At 41.8% G+C, this 20,430-nt stretch overlaps 2 protein-coding genes across 5 annotated transcripts in view; one reads left to right on the forward strand and one right to left on the reverse strand.

Annotated features, from left to right (window-relative positions):
* MOB1B (MOB kinase activator 1B) overlaps nt 1–20,430 on the forward strand; it is a 103,191-nt gene that overhangs the window by 27,861 nt on the left and 54,900 nt on the right. The window lies entirely within an intron of this gene.
* Nucleotides 10,225–18,070, reverse strand: LOC146062432 (uncharacterized). Its single transcript, XM_083174579.1, has 2 exons — nt 17,643–18,070; nt 10,225–12,932 (listed from the first exon to the last, which is right to left on the reverse strand). The coding sequence occupies exon 2, from the start codon at nt 12,571–12,573 to the stop codon at nt 10,588–10,590; it is 1,986 nt and encodes a 661-aa protein (XP_083030705.1). The 5' UTR covers nt 12,574–12,932; nt 17,643–18,070; the 3' UTR covers nt 10,225–10,587.

The following is a 20,430-nucleotide window of genomic DNA, read 5'->3' on the forward strand; positions in this document are numbered from 1 at the left end:
TTTTTTTTGGGGGGGATCAAATTCCTGTTGCCTTTGAGCGCTGTTCAGTGACGGACGTTACTGACCAACATCTGTGCTCAATTTTTGGCACAGGACCTTTTTTTTTTTTTTTTAACCCCTTCAAGGTTGTACCAAAAGCTGCCTTGAAGTTGCTGAGTGACGTACATCACAGATCAGCATTTTTGCCACAGGGTTGATCTAATTATTTTTTTTTTTATTGGGATCAAATTCCTGTATAAAGTATTTTTTTTTCTGCACTACATACACACTACACACTACATACCCCCCGTGTTGAAATAAAGTTTGTACCCCCCCCTACACTATACACGTGTTGAAACATTACACTTACAGAAACACAAAAATAAAAATGGCATCCCAAATGTCATCCCAGTCATCCAGAAGAATGTATTCAGCGGAGGAGGCATATGCCATGCTTGCCTCTGACTCTGACACAGCCAGTGATGCAAGCGGGGAATTTGAAGGATTCGTCTTAACCTCATCTTCCTCCTCTAGTGATGAGGGACCCCCTCAAAGACGCCCCCGTAGAGCAGCTGAGACCCCCCCCCAAATGATTGATCCCGTATGGACCCCACCACCAGACAATTTTGAGCCCCAGGTTCCTGAGTTTTTGGCCATCCCAGGAATCCAATTTGATTCAACAGGTCTCAGAGAAATTGACTTTTTCAAATTATTTTTCTCTGATGATTTTATAAATTTAATGGTGGACCAAAGTAATTTATATGCCCAGCAGTTTATTGCTCAAAACCCCACGTCATCATTTGCTAGGTGGACCCCTGTAGATGCAGTAGAGATGATGACGTTTTGGGGTCTGGTGTTACATATGGGCATAGTAAAAAAGCCAGAAATTAGGCAATATTGGAGTACAGATGTTCTGTACAGCACCCCACTTTACCGTATGGCCATGGCTCGGACTCGTTTTGAGACAATCCTTAAATTTTTACATTACACCGATAATGCACAGTGCCCACCCAGAGATGATCCCACCTTTGACCGGCTATTCAAAGTCAGGCCGGTCATTGATCATTTCAGTGCCAAATTTGCAGAGATGTACATCCCTGAAAAATGTATTTGTATCGACGAGTCCCTTATACATTTTAAAGGAAGGGTTAAATTCCGCCAGTACCTTCCCAGTAAGAGGGCAAGGTATGGCATAAAAATGTATAAACTGTGTGAAAGCACCTCAGGGTACACCCACAGGTTTAGGGTATATGAAGGGAAGGATTCAAGAATTGAACCGCCAGAATGCCCCCCCCTCCCTCGTAGGTGTTAGTGGAAAAATTGTCTGGGATTTAGTGCACCCCTTCCTGGATAAAGGTTATCACCTCTATGTGGATAACTTTTACACTAGCATCCCCCTGTTTAAGGCCCTTGGTTCAAGAGGTACAGCAGCTTGCGGTACTGTGCGCAAGAACCAAAGAGCCCTCCCAAAAATGCACATTGCCCAAGTACTGAGAAGGGGTGAAAGCAGGGCACAATCCACCGAAAATATGTTGTTGGTCAAATATAAGGACAAGAGGGATGTCCTTATACTGACAACAATTCATGAAGACAGTACCACCTCCGTCCCTGTACGAGGTACCAGTACCCACACCTCAAAACCTAATTGTATCCTAGATTACAATAAGTACATGGGCGGAGTGGATCTTTCAGATCAGGTACTGAAGCCGTACAGTGCCCTGCGGAAAACAAAAATCTGGTACAAGAAGCTGGCCGTGTACAGTATATCATCCAGATGGCACTGTATAACGCTTACGTGCTATTCCGTTCTACCAGCCAGAGGGGGACATTTATGCACTTTCAAGAGGAAGTCATAAAGGGCCTAATATTTGGGAACCAGCAGGCAGAGGGCCCCAGTACTTCTAGTACTGGCAAACAAACAAAAAATAATCAGTCCCAAGGCGCAGTCACTCTTCTTCTGCCGGTCCGAAAGAAGGGGTCACCACTCAACCCCACGTGGATGCAGTTCGGACAGAAAAGGACCAATGGCGATGAGGAGGTGTTTACCGTCCAATGAAAAGATAAAAAGATATGATAACAAGGTTAGAACCCTCAATAGCAATACTCTTAGTCACAACACAGGAGGGGGTTCTTCGTTAGCGTACCCGTACTCACACTCAGAATTGAGGTTATGTGCTCATAAAGGTATCTTTTGTAACACTAGGGGATTTCACCACGAGTGGATTTCGATAACCAAATGCGTACCGTACTCACAAGTCGGAATTGCTGGTACAGGCGCATAAAGGTTTCTTTTACTCGAAGAAAGAAGCCCAAATCTCTTATTTGCAATATGTTCTCAGCATGATCACCATATAAAAGACAAAGAAGCCTCTTTCAGGAAAGGGGAGTACACATTTATTAAAGACAACTGGCGGCACAAGAATAAAGATACTAATCTCGCCAGAAAGGAGATGAAATGGATTTTTGACCTAAAGTCACTATCTCCCCATGGCTTGAACTCAGATTTCGAGCTCAAGTGGTTCCTCTAATGCTTTTAACGTTTTTATATTTACCTATTAGAGAACGTTTTTATTAATTTTATTAATTTCATGTACCCACATACAATTTAATGTTTTATTACGTATAGTGTCCACCATGGATTTTATCTTTGTCTATCCTTTGTAATAAGCCGATATTTATTGCCCTGCACATCCTTATTCTGCACTTTAACCAGTCCGTTTTTTCTAACATGGCCGTGCGTTCCAAACATTAGAATCCATCTAGCTTTTGCTTCCAATATGGCCGTGCGTTCCACGACCATGACAGCGGGGGATTCTGTGGTCATACACAGTCTCCCAGCGCTACAGGTTACTAACTTGCGGCCGGGTAACCCTGGAAGCCGGATATGACGCAGACGCCGGAAGTCGTCATGCGTTTCATAGCCCGCAGCGCGTGCGTTCCACGCGTCTAAAGGGCTTAAGTTCTACCTTATAGAACCCTCGTTTTTGGCCACAAATTCAGGTGGTATACAGCGCTAATCCCCTGGCCACCTCTATGTGTTTTTGAAAACTTCTGAACTCCAGTTTAACGGAGCTTGTGCAAACGGGCCTACACTTCCGTTTTCCCCTTACTTCCGGGGCTGGTCTAATGAGTGTATGGGTATAAATACTGGCTTAATGTGTACTCCTCTCCAAGCCTTGAAAAAGACAGGTTATCCTGTCGAAACGCGTTGGCAGGAGAGGAGCCTTGCTGTACTGCTTTGGGGGAGATTCACCACTTGCTTGCGGTTATGATTGGGGTATAAGGCCAATACCCCAGTCACCAGGTACCGTGCTTTTTACATCTGGTGCTCCCCATCATTTTGTTTTTATATCAATAAATGTGTACTCCCCTTTCCTGAAAGAGGCTTCTTTGTCTTTTATATGGTGATCATGCTGAGAACATATTGCAAATAAGAGATTTGGGCTTCTTTCTTCGAGTAAAAGAAACCTTTATGCGCCTGTACCAGCAATTCTGACTTGTGAGTACGGTACGCATTTGGTTATCGAAATCCACTCGTGGTGAAATCCCCTAGTGTTACAAAAGATACCTTTATGAGCACATAACCTCAATTCTGAGTGTGAGTACGGGTACGCTAACGAAGAACCCCCTCCTGTGTTGTGACTAAGAGTATTGCTATTGAGGGTTCTAACCTTGTTATCATATCTTTTTATCTTTTCATTGGACGGTAAACACCTCCTCATCGCCATTGGTCCTTTTCTGTTCGAACTTCTAGTACTGGCCCCCGTATTGTACCAGGGCAGCATTTTCCTAACGAAATCCCCTCCACTGCAAAAAAGGGCAGGACACAAAAAAGGTGCAAAGTTTGCTATAAAAAGGGAATAAGAAAGGATACTATTTTCCACTGTGAAACTTGCCCCGACAAACCCGGCCTATGTATAAAGGAGTGTTTTAAAATATACCACACATCTATGGATTATTAGGTTCATCATTTCACCGTGCTTCGGGGGTCTTGCTAATGCCACATTGCACCCACCATTCATTCCACCAGAATCTGAGCTGCAAAATCCAAAAATCACTCCTTCCATTCTGAGTCCTGCCATGCACCCAAATGGTATTTCTTGGTCACATATGAGGCATTGCCGTACTCGGGAGAAATTGGGGCACAGATTTTGGGGTGCTTTGTCTCCTTCATTCCTTGTGAAAATGAAAAATTTTGAGCCCGAACTGCATTTTTGTGTAAAAAAAATGTAATTTTTCATTTTCACAGCCCAGTTGTACCACAATTGGTGAAACCCCTGGGGGTTTGAAATGTACACTATACCCCTAGATGAATTCCCTGAGGGGTGTAGTTTGCAAAATGGGGTCACTTGTGGGGGGGTTCCACTGTATTGGTGCTTCGGGGGTCTTGCTAATGCAACATAGCACCCACCATTCATTCCACCAGAATCTGTGCTGCAAAATCCAAAAATCACTCCTTCCCTTCTGAGTCCTGCCATGCACCCAAATGGTATTTTTTGGTCACATATGAGGCATTGCGGTACTCGGAAGAAATTGGGGCACAGATTTTGGGGTGCTTTGTCTCCTTCATTCCTTGTGAAAATGAAAAATTTTGAGCCCGAACTGCATTTTTGTATAAAAAAAATGTAATTTTTCATTTTCACAGCCCAGTTGTACCACAATTGGTGAAACCCCTGGGGGTTTGAAATGTACACTATACCCCTAGATGAATTCCCTGAGGGGTGTAGTTTGCAAAATGGGGTCACTTGTGGGGGGGTTCCACTGTATTGGTGCTTCGGGGGTCTTGCTAATGCAACATAGCACCCACCATTCATTCCACCAGAATCTGTGCTGCAAAATCCAAAAATCACTCCTTCCCTTCTGATTCCTGCCATGCACCCAAATGGTATTTTTTGGTCACATATGAGGCATTGCGGTACTCGGAAGAAATTGGGGCACAGATTTTGGGGTGCTTTGTCTCCTTCATTCCTTGTGAAAATGAAAAATTTTGAGCCAGAACTGCATTTTTGTGTAAAAAATGTAATTTTTCATTTTCACAGCCCAGTTGTACCACAATTGGTGAAACCCCTGGGGGTTTGAAATGTACACTATACCCCTAGATGAATTCCCTGAGGGGTGTAGTTTGCAAAATGGGGTCACTTGTGGGGGGGGTTCCACTGTATTGGTGCTTCGGGGGTCTTGCTAATGCAACATAGCACCCACCATTCATTCCACCAGAATGTGTGCTGCAAAATCCAAATATCACTCCTTCCCTTCTGAGTCCTGCCATGCACCCAAATGGTATTTTTTGGTCACATATGAGGCATTGCCGTACTCGGGAGAAATTGGGGCACAGATTTTGGGGTGCTTTGTCTCCTTCATTCCTTGTGAAAATGAAAAATTTTGAGCCAGAACTGCATTTTTGTGTAAAAAATGTAATTTTTCATTTTCACAGCCCAGTTGTACCACAATTGGTGAAACCCCTGGGGGTTTGAAATGTACACTATACCCCTAGATGAATTCCCTGAGGGGTGTAGTTTGCAAAATGGGGTCACTTGTGGGGGGGTTCCACTGTATTGGTGCTTCGGGGGTCTTGCTAATGCGACATAGCACCCACCATTCATTCCACCAGAATCTGTGCTGCAAAATCCAAAAATCACTCCTTCCCTTCTGAGTCCTGCCATGCACCCAAATGGTATTTTTTGGTCACATATGAGGCATTGCCGTACTCGGGAGAAATTGGGGCACAGATTTTGGGGTGCTTTGTCTCCTTCATTCCTTGTGAAAATGAAAAATTTTGAGCCAGAACTGCATTTTTGTGTAAAAAAATTTAATTTTTCATTTTCACAGCCCAGTTGTACCACAATTGGTGAAACCCCTGGGGGTTTGAAATGTACACTATACCCCTAGATGAATTCCCTGAGGGGAGTAGTTTGCAAAATGAGGTCACTTGTGGGGGGGTTCCACTGTATTGGTGCTTCGGGGGTCTTGCTAATGCAACATAGCACCCACCATTCATTCCACCAGAATCTGTGCTGCAAAATCCAAAAATCACTCCTTCCCTTCTGAGTCCTGCCATGCACCCAAATGGTATTTTTTGGTCACATATGAGGCATTGCCGTACTCGGGAGAAATTGGGGCACAGATTTTGGGGTGCTTTGTCTCCTTCATTCCTTGTAAAAATGAAAAATTTTGAGCCAGAACTGCATTTTTGTGTAAAAAAATTTAATTTTTCATTTTCACAGCCCAGTTGTACCAAAATTGGTGAAACCCCTGGGGGTTTGAAATGTACACTATACCCCTAGATGAATTCCCTGAGGGGTGTAGTTTGCAAACTGGGGTCACTTGTGGGGGGGTTCCTAACTTTTAGCATCTTATGGTGCCTAGAAACCTACATGGTGCCTAAAAAATAATCTCATAAAAAGGAGGCTCCAAAATCAAGTAGGTGCTCCTTCTATTATGAAGCCTGTGGTTTGGTCAACGTGTACACTAGGGCCACATATAGGATATTTATGAAAACAAAAGAATTGGGGGAATCAATTTTTAGTCACATTTCTCTAGTAAAATCTACTGTGTTCCTTAAAAAAATGTATTAAAATTGAAAATCTGCAAAAAAAATGAAATTTTGAAATTTCACCTACACTTTGTTTTAATTCCTGTGAAACACCTAAAGGGTTAACAAACTTCCAAAATGCTGTTTTGAATACTGTGAGGGGTGCAGTTTTTGAAATGGCATCATTTATGGGGGTGTCTCACATACAAGTCCCTCAAAGTCACATCAGAACTGAACTGGTCCCTAAAAAAATCAGTGTTTGAAATTTTCTTGAAAATTTGAGAATTTGCTATTCATATTGTAAGCCTCCTAGTGTCCAAAAAAATTAAAAGGAGGTTGAAATAATGATGGCAACATAAAGTAGACATATGGTCTTTGTTAGTTATTAACTATTTTGAGTGGTATGATTATTTGTCTCACAAGCAGAAAATTTAACATTTTGCAAATTGCTAAATTTTCAATTTTTTTACGACATTTTGGTATTTTTCACAAAAAAACACAGACTGTATCGACCAAAATTTACCACTAACTTGAAGTACAATGTGTCACGAGAAAACAATCTCAAAATCATTGGGATAAGTAAAAGCAAAAAAAAGTTATCCCCACTTAAGTGATACCTGTCAGATTTGAAAAAAAGGGCTCTGTCAGGAAGGCAAAAACAGGCTGCGGCGGGAAGGGGTTAAGGAATCAATGTCTGCAGATCATTACTGGCTTCTCTTTCATTCATTTCTTACTTGTCTATCCCTGACATATTGGCTATGTTTGAAGTTTAGTTTTAGTCCTGCACACCAGTGGTGTGTCTTTTCTATTGTGTATATGTTTCTTTATTTAGTTATATATAATAGTGGTGGCTATTTGGCTATTGGCATTTGGTAGTAACATACATTAATATCTTACTCTGACTGAGGCAATATGATGTTACTAAATTGTTTGGTACATTATTAACACAACCCATAGTAGGAAAAGCATGTTGCTAATTTGCAGAGAACTGCTATCAGAGTGGAATGCCCGCCATGTGCAAGGCTGCAAATGGCTAGTGAAAATATTGTAGGTTGTTGATTAGCTGCAAATCCATCCGCAATTCACTCACCATCGAATGAGTATTCCAGTGTGAGCATTCTGTGCATAGCCCATGACTTACAACAGACTGATTGGGGCCAGATGTACAACAATGCATTAGCAAACTGAAGCAGCGATGAAATAGTTATATATACTGTATATAATAATAAAAGTCATTAGTAGTGGGATGGTTTGTATTAAAATGTATAGCAGTTTTATTACTCATATTCACAATAAAATGACAAAAAATGTATAATGAAAAACTAAAATTAACTTTTCCTTAATAAAGTAGGCAGTGAAAGGTAGAAGTCACATATAGTAGTGGTCACACAAATTTTTGTATAGTAGGTCCCTCCGTTTGCAATTTAGTGGTTGGTCCTCATATGCAGTTTCACATATTAAGTTGGCAAATTTATCACCGCTGGAGGGTTCACTAGGGTCTTTTCCAATAGTCCTCACGATAGTACAGTACTGTCCAGCAAGATGGAGTTGAGAGTTACTGCTGGAGGAAAATCAATGGCCATTTAGATTATGCCCGTGGTGTATCCTCTCTAGGGAGCAATGGATCGGTGAAAGATGACCAGGTGTCGTTGGTAGATTTGGTTGGAATGGTAGGACCAGAGGGAGATGATGGTAGGTGACCCTCCTTAACACTGATGCGTTTCGCTGTCTCTACAGCTTTTTTCAAGGTCACCTTAAAAAATCTGTAGAGAGGCAGCGTAACACATCTCCCCACCCCCTTTAATGTAAATACCTTGATTTGCAGCTCTTTGGGGAAGGGGTGGTACTAAATGATGCAGTTTACATAATTTTAGCCCCTCCCCATAGAGCCGCAAATTACGGTATTTGACCAGCAGAGAGAAGGAGTGCGGGGGGGGGGGGGGAGGGGGCTGATATGGGGTTCCGGCTAAATTCGGGATGCTTGCCCACCCTTCCGGGGCCCAATTTCTGGGACCCTCCTGGCCATTCAAGGGGGGTAGGTAAGTATGCACTAATTCAGGAGTAGCCAACTCCAATCCTGAATAGCTAGCAACAGTTCACATTTTCCAGACCACCTAGCTGCTGCACAGGTGCACTCATTACTCCCAGACCCATTTTTAAAAATCCACAAATGGAGCTAATTACTTCATTTGTGATTCTGCAGGGAGACCTGGGAAATTTTAATTATTGGTAGTTTTCAACAAATGGAGTTGCACTAGACAATAGGGTAATTCCATGAAAATGGTCTTTTCAAGTAACGTTTGTTTTCATGACAACCTTTGCATCGAACTTAAAGCATATCATGTACCAAACAAACAACATTTACTTTGCACAAAATATTCAAAACATATACTCAAAAATATATTTCACGTGATCTTTTTAGTCAAAATGTAATGTTCTGTTGTTCTGTTCTTTTTCAAAAAATTAATAAAAATTACTCAATATAAAAAAAAAGTAGTTTGTTATCATGGAATGACTGAAAAAGGAGTTGGGTGGGAGGAGCCTGCACTAAAATGGGAATAATGGGTTTAAAGAGATAGGGAGATTGGAGAAAGAACTGACTATAATTGACGAAAAATAATCTTATCTCACATCACCTACCAGCCTATGCCCAGGGCTGTGGCTTTAAGAAGTGTGATGGTCAGTGGTGCACCCCCGAGTAGAGATACGTTTAGTTATAAACAAATAAAATTTGATTGATATACTATATATCTTCATACAAGACAAACTTTTTTGCATTGTAGGTTTTTAAAGCACATAATACAAAATAAATAAATTTAAAAATAATTTAAAAATAATTTAAACAAATATAAAAAAATATAAAAAAATAGATTTTTCACTTGGCATAGAAAAAATTATATAAAAAAACTTTTTCGAGCAGCTGAGCAATTGTAGATTGGGGATTAAGAGTGCACCCCACCCGAGTTTCTTTTTTCTTCCTTTGTTTATATCATGGAATGACCCAATACCATACCTCCCAACTTTAGGTTCCTCAGACTTGGGAGTTGTATTGAAGATGGGATGTTGCTATGGGCAACCAATCAGATTCTACTTATTTATTTAGCACCTTCTAGAATATAATAGATATACATTTTTTTTTTATTAATTTTATCTTGGCAGTGAGATGCTGTACACATCTCTTCACACTCCACTCCAGCTTTCTACATGATTTGATCAAAACATTAAACAAAATCTAACTTGCCTGAACATGCCCATAAGGCACAACAGGTTCTGCTTATTTACTTAATAACTGCTAAAATTACATTATGTGAATTGTGGATTTTTTTTTATTATTTTTCTTTTTATTTGTTTAAAGGGTATGTGGTATTTGTATTAAGCCCAGTTCATAACATAGATTTTCTTTGCTTATCAACCTGCTTTCTGAAAATGCATTGCCACAGCATGTCATAAAGCTCAGCTCCTGGTGATACTGGCTGGTAGCAGATAGAGTACTGTTAAGGCCCATACGCACTGGGTGACTAAGCGGAAAGCAGTTTAGTTTACTCGTTTGAGCTGCTTTCATCTCAGAAGCCACTGTTGGGAAATCGATCATGCGCCGATGTATCGATTTCCTCATATATTAATTACCTTATTTGACCTCAGTGTGAAGACCCCTTAGAGCTCCGTGAGAGTGTAACCTCATATGATATGACCAGTAACGAGGACCACAGATACAAGGTTGAACTCTGATTTAATGATGACGAAAACAACATATTTATACACAACAAACGACGTTGGTTCAATTACATGATTGGTTAATATTTGGTGCAGAGGTAGGGAAATAGCAGTGTCTTTGTGGGGTGGCTTATACATCGCCTTTGTGTAGTATTCATTAGTTATGAGAAAGCACAGAATGTACAGTGTCTAAGGAAAGTAACAAAGTTTATGATAGCAGCGAGTACTGGAAAAGAGCCAGGATATAACCACCTTGAAATCAGCAGGGACAGACACAGAGAAACAAGATGGCTGATTAACCCCTCAATAGAAACAAGATGGCTGATTAACCCTTCAATCCCCTCTTAGAATCAATGTCCTTTTTAGACAATTTGATTCTTGTAGATGGCATCTTGTTTGGTACGATGGATTTTAACATATTCACTATAATCTTCTGGTGAGGGAAGGCTTTTGGCGAGATCAGTGTACATAGCAGGTGTTACATTATCCAGGTACTTGGAACCAATCTTCTTACATATGGGAAAGACACAATATCCTACTATCATAAGTACAATAATTATAATGAGAATAAACATGCCTATTTGTGTTAGTGCGTGTTTCCAATCATTTAACCATCCAAACCAGCTACTCCAGGGGTCCGTGACACCTGAGTTCTTCTTGAGTTCGATGGATAAATCTTCTAGATGTTTAATAGCTAGGGTAGTTTTCCCATTAGGACCTGTGTTGTCTGGGATATAAGTACAGCATCCATCAACCTTACCTATGTACACGCAGGTTCCTCCTTTCTCGGCAAGCATCATATCTAAAGCCATACGATTCTGAAATGTCATTTGTGATGTAGCTTCCAACTGTTCAGCAATACCTTTTAAAGCATCTCTAGTATCATTAACAAAACGCTGCTGATTATAATATATATAATTTATCCAGTCCACGTTCTTATTGATTGTCACTTGGGGAATTAGAGACTCAAAGCCAGCAGCGACTTCATCTCGAGCCTTAAATTCATCTGGAACTCCCCGAGGGACACCAATAGTATCGATATATATATGTGGATCGAAACTTTCCTTGGGGGCATCTCTCCTAGCTCTAGAGTGTGTGTTTGTGTTACCTGTGGGAGGAGGTTGAGGAAGGTTGGCTGGGAGGATGTGAATGGGCATAATAATCTTTGCCAGGGCACATTCTCCTTTCCAAGGGCTATTTAGTTTTGTCCTCAATTTCATATCTCCACAGATAAAATAGATATCTCCCAAAGATTTCTTCATGGTGGGTATGGTGATATGTCTTCTTTCAGCACAATACCCATCAGGAAATAATTTCAATTGTACAACATTTTGATCAGTACTATTAGAGAAATAACAAGTGTAATTACCGGGGTAAATAGTTATAGTACTACCAGGGTTGGTATTCTTTGTCATAATGGGGTATTCCTTTTTCCATTGTTCACATTTGGCTTCTTCTATTACAGTGTCAGTGTATAAACTAAAAAAGCATTTATCCTGTTCAGGTGGTATGTGTATGGGTACAGTACCTAAATGGGGTCTGGACTTTCCACACACATAGCAATCAGTTTGATTAACCTTGCGGGCATTATACTTCATCCATTCTAACCAATAGTTTACATCAGAGAAACCTGTTTCCATAGACATGGTATCTTCATACGTGGGATTATCAATGGCTAACATATCATTAAAAGTAGTGACATGTGGTTTAAAGAATGATGATGGTGTTTTAGGTTTTACAGTGGTTTTGAGGGCGGTGTATTCTGGGTTATCATACATGTCTTTTAAATGGAATCTTCCCCTTGGGCCCCCGCTTTCTCCTGATTGATATTTACCCATGACATATAGTCCGGCATCGCCGGGGGCTGGGTTTTCTAGGTTAATGATAAATTGGCTATTGCAAGTGCCCTTTTTTCGTAGGGACATACGGGTTAGTAAGGATCGACCATTGGACCATTTATGGATGCCAACATCGGGGTAATATCCCCAGTCTTGGCTGATATCAAAGGCAGTGGTATCTGCTCTAGTGTTCCACCCAACAGCCCCCCATGAGTTGCAAGAATCTCCCCAGTAAGTACTAGTGATACAGATATATACGTGACTTACAGCGTGTGGTGTGTGGTGGATGTTACACAGCCATGGTAGCGGTGGTTCTCCTCGATTCCCGCCTTGATTGTTTGAACAAGATACAATATCACAATAAGAAAATATAAAAGTAGCGACAGTCGTGCTAGAAGAATTATACCAGAAGGTAAAGCGTCCATCATTTTGAGTAATATCAACTTCAGCAAAACAGTTATAAAGAACAAGCCCGAATAAAATCACTAGGGCTAAGGTGGGGGGAGTCATATCCTGTAGCGTCGTCCTTGGCTTCAGAATGTTGTACCCCTGATTCCTCGTCACCTCCAGCCGGCAGGTCTTCTCCAGGTTGGAGGTCAGAGCCACTGGCCCCCGTTATTACCTCTCTCGTCCCGTCTGTGTCAGTCTCGGGATCGGTGTCGACCTCTGTGTTGACGTGTGGTGGAGGTGGAATTTTCTTCACTCTAGATGCAATGGATCCACGTTGGTCCTTCGTCGGTGAGGACAGCCGTCCTGGTGACTGCGACCACTTCTGTCTCTGGTCCGTAGGTGAAGTCTCCGGGGTGCTTGTTTCTCGGCAACACTTTCACTACGACCTTGTCTCCAACCCTGAATGGGTGAGTGGGTATCTGTGGATGAGAAGGATTCTTAAAGATAACATTTTGTTCAACTTCATTAAGTTTCTGTATTAGGGATCTGACATACTCTTCTCTTATTATTTCTAAGTCTCCTTCTGTGGTAACTAAAGGGTTCTTTGCCCAGGGAGTGGGGAAAGGTCTGCCCATCGGTACTTCAAAGGGGGAGTAACCTAGAGTCTTTTGTGGAGTCATTCTCTGTGGGTGATATGGAATGTGAAACTTCCATTCTATTTGCAGTGCTTTGACTAGTTCTGCTGTGACTTTGGCTGTGAAGGCTGAACCTTTATCGCTATTGATTCGGAGCGGGCATCCTCAGCGCGGAATGATCTCTCGCGTGAGTATGCGGGCTACTGTTTTTGCATCTTCTGATTTAGTGGGATAAGCTTCCTGCATTATTGATATGTGTAAAATCTATTTGAAGATGTGTGAATGGTGTGGTTGGGTATTCTAGATGTTGGTGTCTTGCTTTATTTGGGTTGTTTGGGTTGTTTCTAAGACACACTATACATCTACTGATGTACTGTTTTACAAGTTCTTTGGCATTAGTAATGTAGAAATCATTGGAGAGGAGTAAAGTAGTTGTTACTATACTATGGTGTCCTACTCCGTGGTAATGTACTATGAACAATGATGCACTGGTTTGGGGTATACATGGTTTCCCCTCTTTGCAGATTAATCCAGTCCGTGGATTCTTCTGCAGTATTGGATATGTCCAATCTGATAGATCTGAATTAGAGGCAGCAGCCTGTAATTCTGTCAGTAGGTATGTATCATCTAGCGAAGGAGGCGAGATGACAGCAAGAGTGAGGTTATATGTTGCTGTAGTGGCAGCACGTTTAGCAGCGGTATCAGCGAGAGCGTTGCCTTTGCTGATGTCATCCTTTCCTCCAGTGTGTGCTTTACAATGAAGGATGGCAATTTGAGATGGTAATGTAATTGCGTGTAAGAGATCTGTGATGAGTTGCGCATGTGATATGCCTTTCCCATCAGCGCCAGTGAAGCCTCGGCGTTGCCTGAACAACTCCGTAAGCGTATTTGGAGTCTGTGTAAATTGTGACAGGTTTGTTTTTTGTAAGTGTGACAAGCTCGAGTGAGTGCAATGAGTTCTGCAGCTTGTGCTGACTGTAAGGGGACTGTCTTTGCTTCAAGGGTGGTGTTTGGAAGTTTAACCACTGCATATCCTGCCTGGTACGTGTTGTCATTGGGACGGCTGCAGGAGCCGTCAACAAATATTATGTCGGCATCGGGGATAGGCACAGTCGACATGTCTTGTCTGGGTGAAGTTTCTGAGTCAATTGTCAGAGTACAGTCATGTTGAGGCGGCGCCTCGTCGTCAGGTCCTTTAAGACCTAAAAGTGCGTTTAGTACAGGGACAGGTCCTTCTGAGTTTGTTGCGTATTTTACAGTGAGAGAAGGATTCCCTAGTAGGAGTACTTCATAGCCGCTGAGTCTTTGGGCAGACATGTGTTGTGTGTGTAGACCTTTGAGGATGGAGAGGACATTATGTGTGGTATGTAACACAGTAGGATGTCCTAATGTAAGTGATGTGGACATCTCAACAACCATTGCACAGGCAGCCAGTGCTCGAAGACAAGCTGGCATTCCTTGCACAGTGACAGGCATTACTTTTGAAAAAAAATGCGACAGGGCGCATTTTGCCTCCGTGAAGTTGGGTCAGTACACCCGCCATAGTTGTACATGTGTCCCTTGCAAACAAGTGAAATGATAACATATAGTCCGGGAGACCAAGCGCGGGACTCTGTACTAACATTTCTTTCAATTTTTTAAATGCAGAATACATTTCATCTGACCATTGTATAACCTTGGGTTTGTCTTTGAGTGTGCATTGTCTCAAGATATTATCATAGTAGGAACAATCAGAAATCCACTGTCTGCAGTAACTTACCATACCCAAGAAAGACAACATATCCTTCTGGGTAGTTGGGGTGACCAGGCCCAATACAGACTGTATGCGTTGTGGACTGATTTTCCTTTCTCCCTCAGAGAGTACAAAACCCAGGTAATTGACATTTGTTTTACACCATTGCAGTTTAGCTTTTGACACCTTGTGTCCACATTCTGATAACATCTAACCGGCTGGCCTCCTCGGTGGTACTACAGAGAAGCAGATCATCTGCATACTGTAGCAGGACAGAACCATGGGGGGGGTGCCAGGGAGCCAATGTGGCTTGGAGGACTATGCTATAGACCACTGGAGAGTCAATATAGCCTTGGGGTAAACGACACCAGGTTAATTGTTTACCTTCAAATGAAAAAGCAAAGAGTAATTGGGTCTCTGTGTCTATAGGAATGCTAAAAAAATGCATTTTTCAAGTCTATGACACTAAAGTGGGTTGCGTTTGCAGGGATTGCTGAGATGAGTGAGTTTACATCTGGTACTATCTACAGAACAATTAATTAGTTTATTATCTGAGGTCCTGTTGACCATATCTGAGGATTTACAGTGTCTAATTCTGTGTTTGGGTCAGAACTGTCAGTCATGAGCAAGTGTGGTGATGAAACATCAATTCCCTTTCCTGCTTCTGATGGACTAATTATGATTTCTAGCACAGAGAGAAGATCTCTGCCTAGCAAATTGATTGGGCAGTCAGGTATTACAGTAAATTCATGTTTTCCTATGTCATGGCCCTTTAAGGTCAGTCCCTGCCAGTCAATCTGAAATCTGGGGTTGTCTCTTGGTCTGGGTTGACTGGGCTGTATGGGGTTACTGACCTGTCGGGGTTTGTTTGAAGGGAACGTACAGTCTCTAGCCTAATGGCTATCCGTTTCATAATTATAGCAGCTTGTCTGTCTGTTGGGTGGGGGTCCCGCAGGAGCCCTCTGAGGTAGTATGTCTCTAGGAGGACGGAATGGTTTATTCTGTCTCCTAGGATTGTTTTGATTTTGGAAGCGTGTGAACGGGGTATGTGATGGTGTGACAGTGTTTCTTTTAACTTCAAAACAACCTGCTGCTTCCCCTCCACACAAATGTTTTTCAAAATCCTTTACTGTATCAGAGGTCCGGCAGCAGATTATTAATGAAAGTAGAAACAAGTAAATTATCATTATGCAGAAGCGGCAGACCTGCTTCCTTGGTTCAACACTTCTTGAATCTTTTCCAGAAATTTGTCACTGTTTCTGTTTACATGAAACTGCAATAGGCAGCGATGTTCAGTGTTAGGGAGAGAGAGACCAATACTGCAGCTTCCCCCTCAAACCCCCCTCTTCCAGCAAAGACACAGAAGCCTAGCAGGAATCCGCCGTACACCCTGAGAGCTCAACAGAAAATAGATCTTTCAAAGCTGAACTGGTGTACGGTGATTTCATTCCACATGTCAGTTATCTCCTGTGCTTTGTTAAGGGGATAGTCTGCAGCTGTTTACTATATTGCAGGGATCGGGGTATTAATACTGGGGACTTGATTCCAGTCCCATCTATTATATTGTCCACCTCATGGATTAACAAGGTAATAATTTGTGGGCAACATACTCCTTACATATTTCACTAGGTAATGGGGGTGGATAGACTGTTTTATTCTTACTATTATTTCCACCCATGTCGGGGTATGATTGTGTATCAATGTATTTTTGAATAACGTCTGTGCGCAGATGGCAGCCTAATACAAGGACCGCCTCTACAACAGTACCGTTAGACAGGGACGTGAGTGTAGATTTGAACCTTATAAGTTCACTATTGGCAGATACTATCGTCTCTTTCAGGGTTATGGTACCAGAGTACTATACTACACTGGCAATCTAAACAAGTTCCTATTTGTGGTGTTCTAGGATGTGACATATATGACTATAATATGAGAGCGTGAAAAATTCAAAGTTTACAGACTAGGGGCGCTGTCACAGAAAGGCAGGTACACCTATAGCGGCAATCTGCGAGAGTTAGTCTTTGTCTGTTCACTTTTAGAATTATGTATTCACTTTAGACATCTCATAAAATTTTTAAATGTATAATGATTTTGTTAGTGGAAACCACAGACTGTCTACGTGACAGTGGATAGAGTCCAGTGGTTTTGTTGCTGAGAACTGTATGTGAAGCCTCACATTGCGTTACTCCGAGAAGGAGAGCATAAAGTCCGCAAGTCTATTGGCATACAGTAGTCAGATTAGACAAATGGTGAAGTTATTGTGCGTGAACTTACCAGCCGCACGGTTTACAAGGAAATACAGATATCACGAGTGTGTATACTCACCAATCACACAGGGATATTGAATGAAAGAAAAACTTATACTTTAAGACAATACAATAAAGACAATTGGCCAATAAAGAATGGGCGTTCAAAGTGAGGTACTATTTAGACTAAAGACCCCAGGTCTCCTTCGTACTCCAAGTACGGCATCTGATCCCAGATCAGGTTATGTGCACAAAAATAGACTAAAGACCCCAGGTCTCCTTCGTACTCCAAGTACGGCATCTGATCCCAGATCAGGTTATGTGCACAAAAATAGAAGACTTTAACTTCTATGATAGAAGACTCTAACTTCTATATAAGACATTCAACATACCCCAGGCATGGTGTCACAGGTTCAGGATCGAGTATGTCCGTAACCTCACAACAGATTCAGGCAGACTGTAAAATCTTTATGACATCTGTGTAGGAATGAACCTCGCATCCCGGTGGCCGAGCCCCCAGCTCTGTTGGGAAATCGATCATGCGCCGATGTATCGATTTCCTCATATATTAATTACCTTATTTGACCTCAGTGTGAAGACCCCTTAGAGCTCCGTGAGAGTGTAACCTCATATGATATGACCAGTAACGAGGACCACAGATACAAGGTTGAACTCTGATTTAATGATGACGAAAACAACATATTTATACACAACAAACGACGTTGGTTCAATTACATGATTGGTTAATATTTGGTGCAGAGGTAGGGAAATAGCAGTGTCTTTGTGGGGTGGCTTATACATCGCCTTTGTGTAGTATTCATTAGTTATGAGAAAGCACAGAATGTACAGTGTCTAAGGAAAGTAACAAAGTTTATGATAGCAGCGAGTACTGGAAAAGAGCCAGGATATAACCACCTTGAAATCAGCAGGGACAGACACAGAGAAACAAGATGGCTGATTAACCCCTCAATAGAAACAAGATGGCTGATTAACCCTTCAGCCACCCAGTGTATATGGGGCAGCGATGAGCTTTAAACACTGATGCGCACTCCCGCATTAATACTGGTATTACCAGCAGATGAGTGAAGGGGTGGACGGCTTTCCATAGCGTCCCGCTATGGAAAGCTGTCCACCCTTGGGAAAATCACATCCTCATTGTAGGTGGACATATCAAAATTAAAGCTGGCCATACACTAGGCAACTTCTCATGATCCTATACTTGAGTTTCCGGACGGCATTTTGCACCCGATATATTGCATGCGATCACAGCCAAGCCAGTCTGACAGATCTCTCCTGCTGGTGGTGCGGCTCACAGGCTCCAATGCGCACACATTACCATGCATAGCATCAGACTTGCTGTTAAATACAAGCGATTTGGACGCTTTTAAAGCAATTGTTTGCAGCAATTGCATAAGAAAGTGACCAAATCGCATGCATATCGCCTAGTGTAAGGGAACCTATAGTGTGAAGGCAAATTTTAAAATGAAGGAAAATTGGCTAATGTGTAGTGCAGTGACAGAGAAATCATCCCATTTGTTGGTTCAACCTAAAACCCTCCAGAAATTTGCATGCTTTGTACTGTAATATGCCAAAGAATCATCGACATTTCTAATTAGCTTGTGTTAGCACAGCCCATGTCATTTATTTCCAGCTATATATGCCTGGCCTTGGTGTGCGTGGGCCAAGTGTTTCCTGACATTATATTGATTGTTGCTCAGGGATACTTGGATCTACGCTGCAGGGAAACATCTGGGACTTTTGTTTTCTCTCTTCCCATGTGCATTGTGCTCGGTGCATGAATAATGGAAACACATGGCTTCACATGGCAATCTACATAGGCGAGGGTTTCATTCTATTTTTCTGGCATTTATGAAGTAGTCAGGCCATGGATAGTAATTACATTAATACAATGCACCCATCATTTCTGAAATGGAGGAGGCTATGCATTTTATGTGTGATTTGCGTGTTAGGTTTTAATATAGTGATTTGCCCACATCACATACCCCGGGGGAATCACTACATTTTTGTCTGTATGTCGGTTCATGCAGGCTTTGCATAACATTTTTGCAGCCTTGCTGAACATTAGAAGAAAGCACATAGTATAGTATAAAAAAAAAAAAGTATAATATGTATTATTGCCTACTATTAATTCCAACATTTCCTTTGTGCTTCCAATAGAATACAATTCTAGACTGCAGAATGGGTACTGCCTCTCTAAGGGCCTTATTCTAGTTCACTCTTTCTGACAAAATCCTTCTTAGATGGACAAAACCATGTGCACTGCAAGAGGGCAGATGTAAAATGTGCAGAGATAATTAGATTTGGCTGAGTTATCAGCTGTTCTTGTAAGAATTTGCAAATAGCTCATTGTATCCTGTTCAAAGCGATCATCAGCTTTTTAAAAAGTTTTCTAAAGTAGCTTCTGGGTTTATGGGTCAGTTGCTAAGTGATGAGTGCTCCTAATGGCCCATACACACTGGGCAACTTTGAGCTGAAAGCAGATTAGCTTGCTCGTTTCACCTGCTTTCAGCTCAAAAGTTGCCCCGTGTGTCTGGGGCAGCAGTGAGTGCTGATCGTGTTCCCGCATCATCGCTGGCCCAGATGCTCATCTGCTGGTATTACCAGCAGGTGAGCAACGAGGTTGACGGCTTTCCATAACGTCTCACTATGGAAAGTCCCCCCCCCCCAGAAAATCGCTAAAATGGCCAAAAACCACTCAGGGCCAAATGTAATAGGGTGGAGAATCAGAAAGTGAGAGATTTTGGGAGAGTTTTCCCATTTTTCTAAAGTAGCAATCTGAAAAACCAAGTTCATTTTTCCAGGTAGATGATTGACAAAAATCAGAAAAACTTTCCCAAAATCTCTCACTTTCCGATTCTCAGACCCTCTATTACATTTGTCCCTCACTGTGTATTCACGGAGCGTTTTTCAGCCATCATCGGTCCACATACACGCTGGGCAACATCGCCCAGTGTTTATGGACCTTTAGGTCTGACTAGTTGATGTGGGAGGATTTCATTCGCCATTTAAATGACAAGGTAGTCTTCCAGGGTAGTTTTGTCACACAGGCAGAAAGAAACCATGCAGGTACACTCTCCACACATTACTAAAAAAAACTAATACATTTTGCAAAACGGGGAGTGAGTGGTGCGCTATCAACAGCTGCTGGCACTGGGTTGTCAGACCCAAAAACGTTTGAAAGAAGAAATAGGAATGTGCCAGCGCTGGCTGAATAATTAGAAAGACCAGACGGTATCTCCAAAAGTACAAATTTAATTATACATATATAAAAACAATCAAAAAAAATATAATAAACACATAAAATATTATTAAGAGCACAAGATGCTTGTCTGCTGTTGGGGAG

The sequence above is a fragment of the Crinia signifera genome, chromosome 1 (genome assembly GCF_055691185.1).
Source record: "Crinia signifera chromosome 1, ASM5569118v1, whole genome shotgun sequence".
In the NCBI taxonomy this organism is placed as follows: Eukaryota; Metazoa; Chordata; class Amphibia; order Anura; family Myobatrachidae; genus Crinia; species Crinia signifera.

Coding starts and splice junctions, on each gene's coding strand:
- LOC146062432 (XM_083174579.1), bottom strand. CDS start 12,573: ATGACTCCCCCCACCTTAGCCCTAGTGATTTTATTCGGGCTTGTTCTT.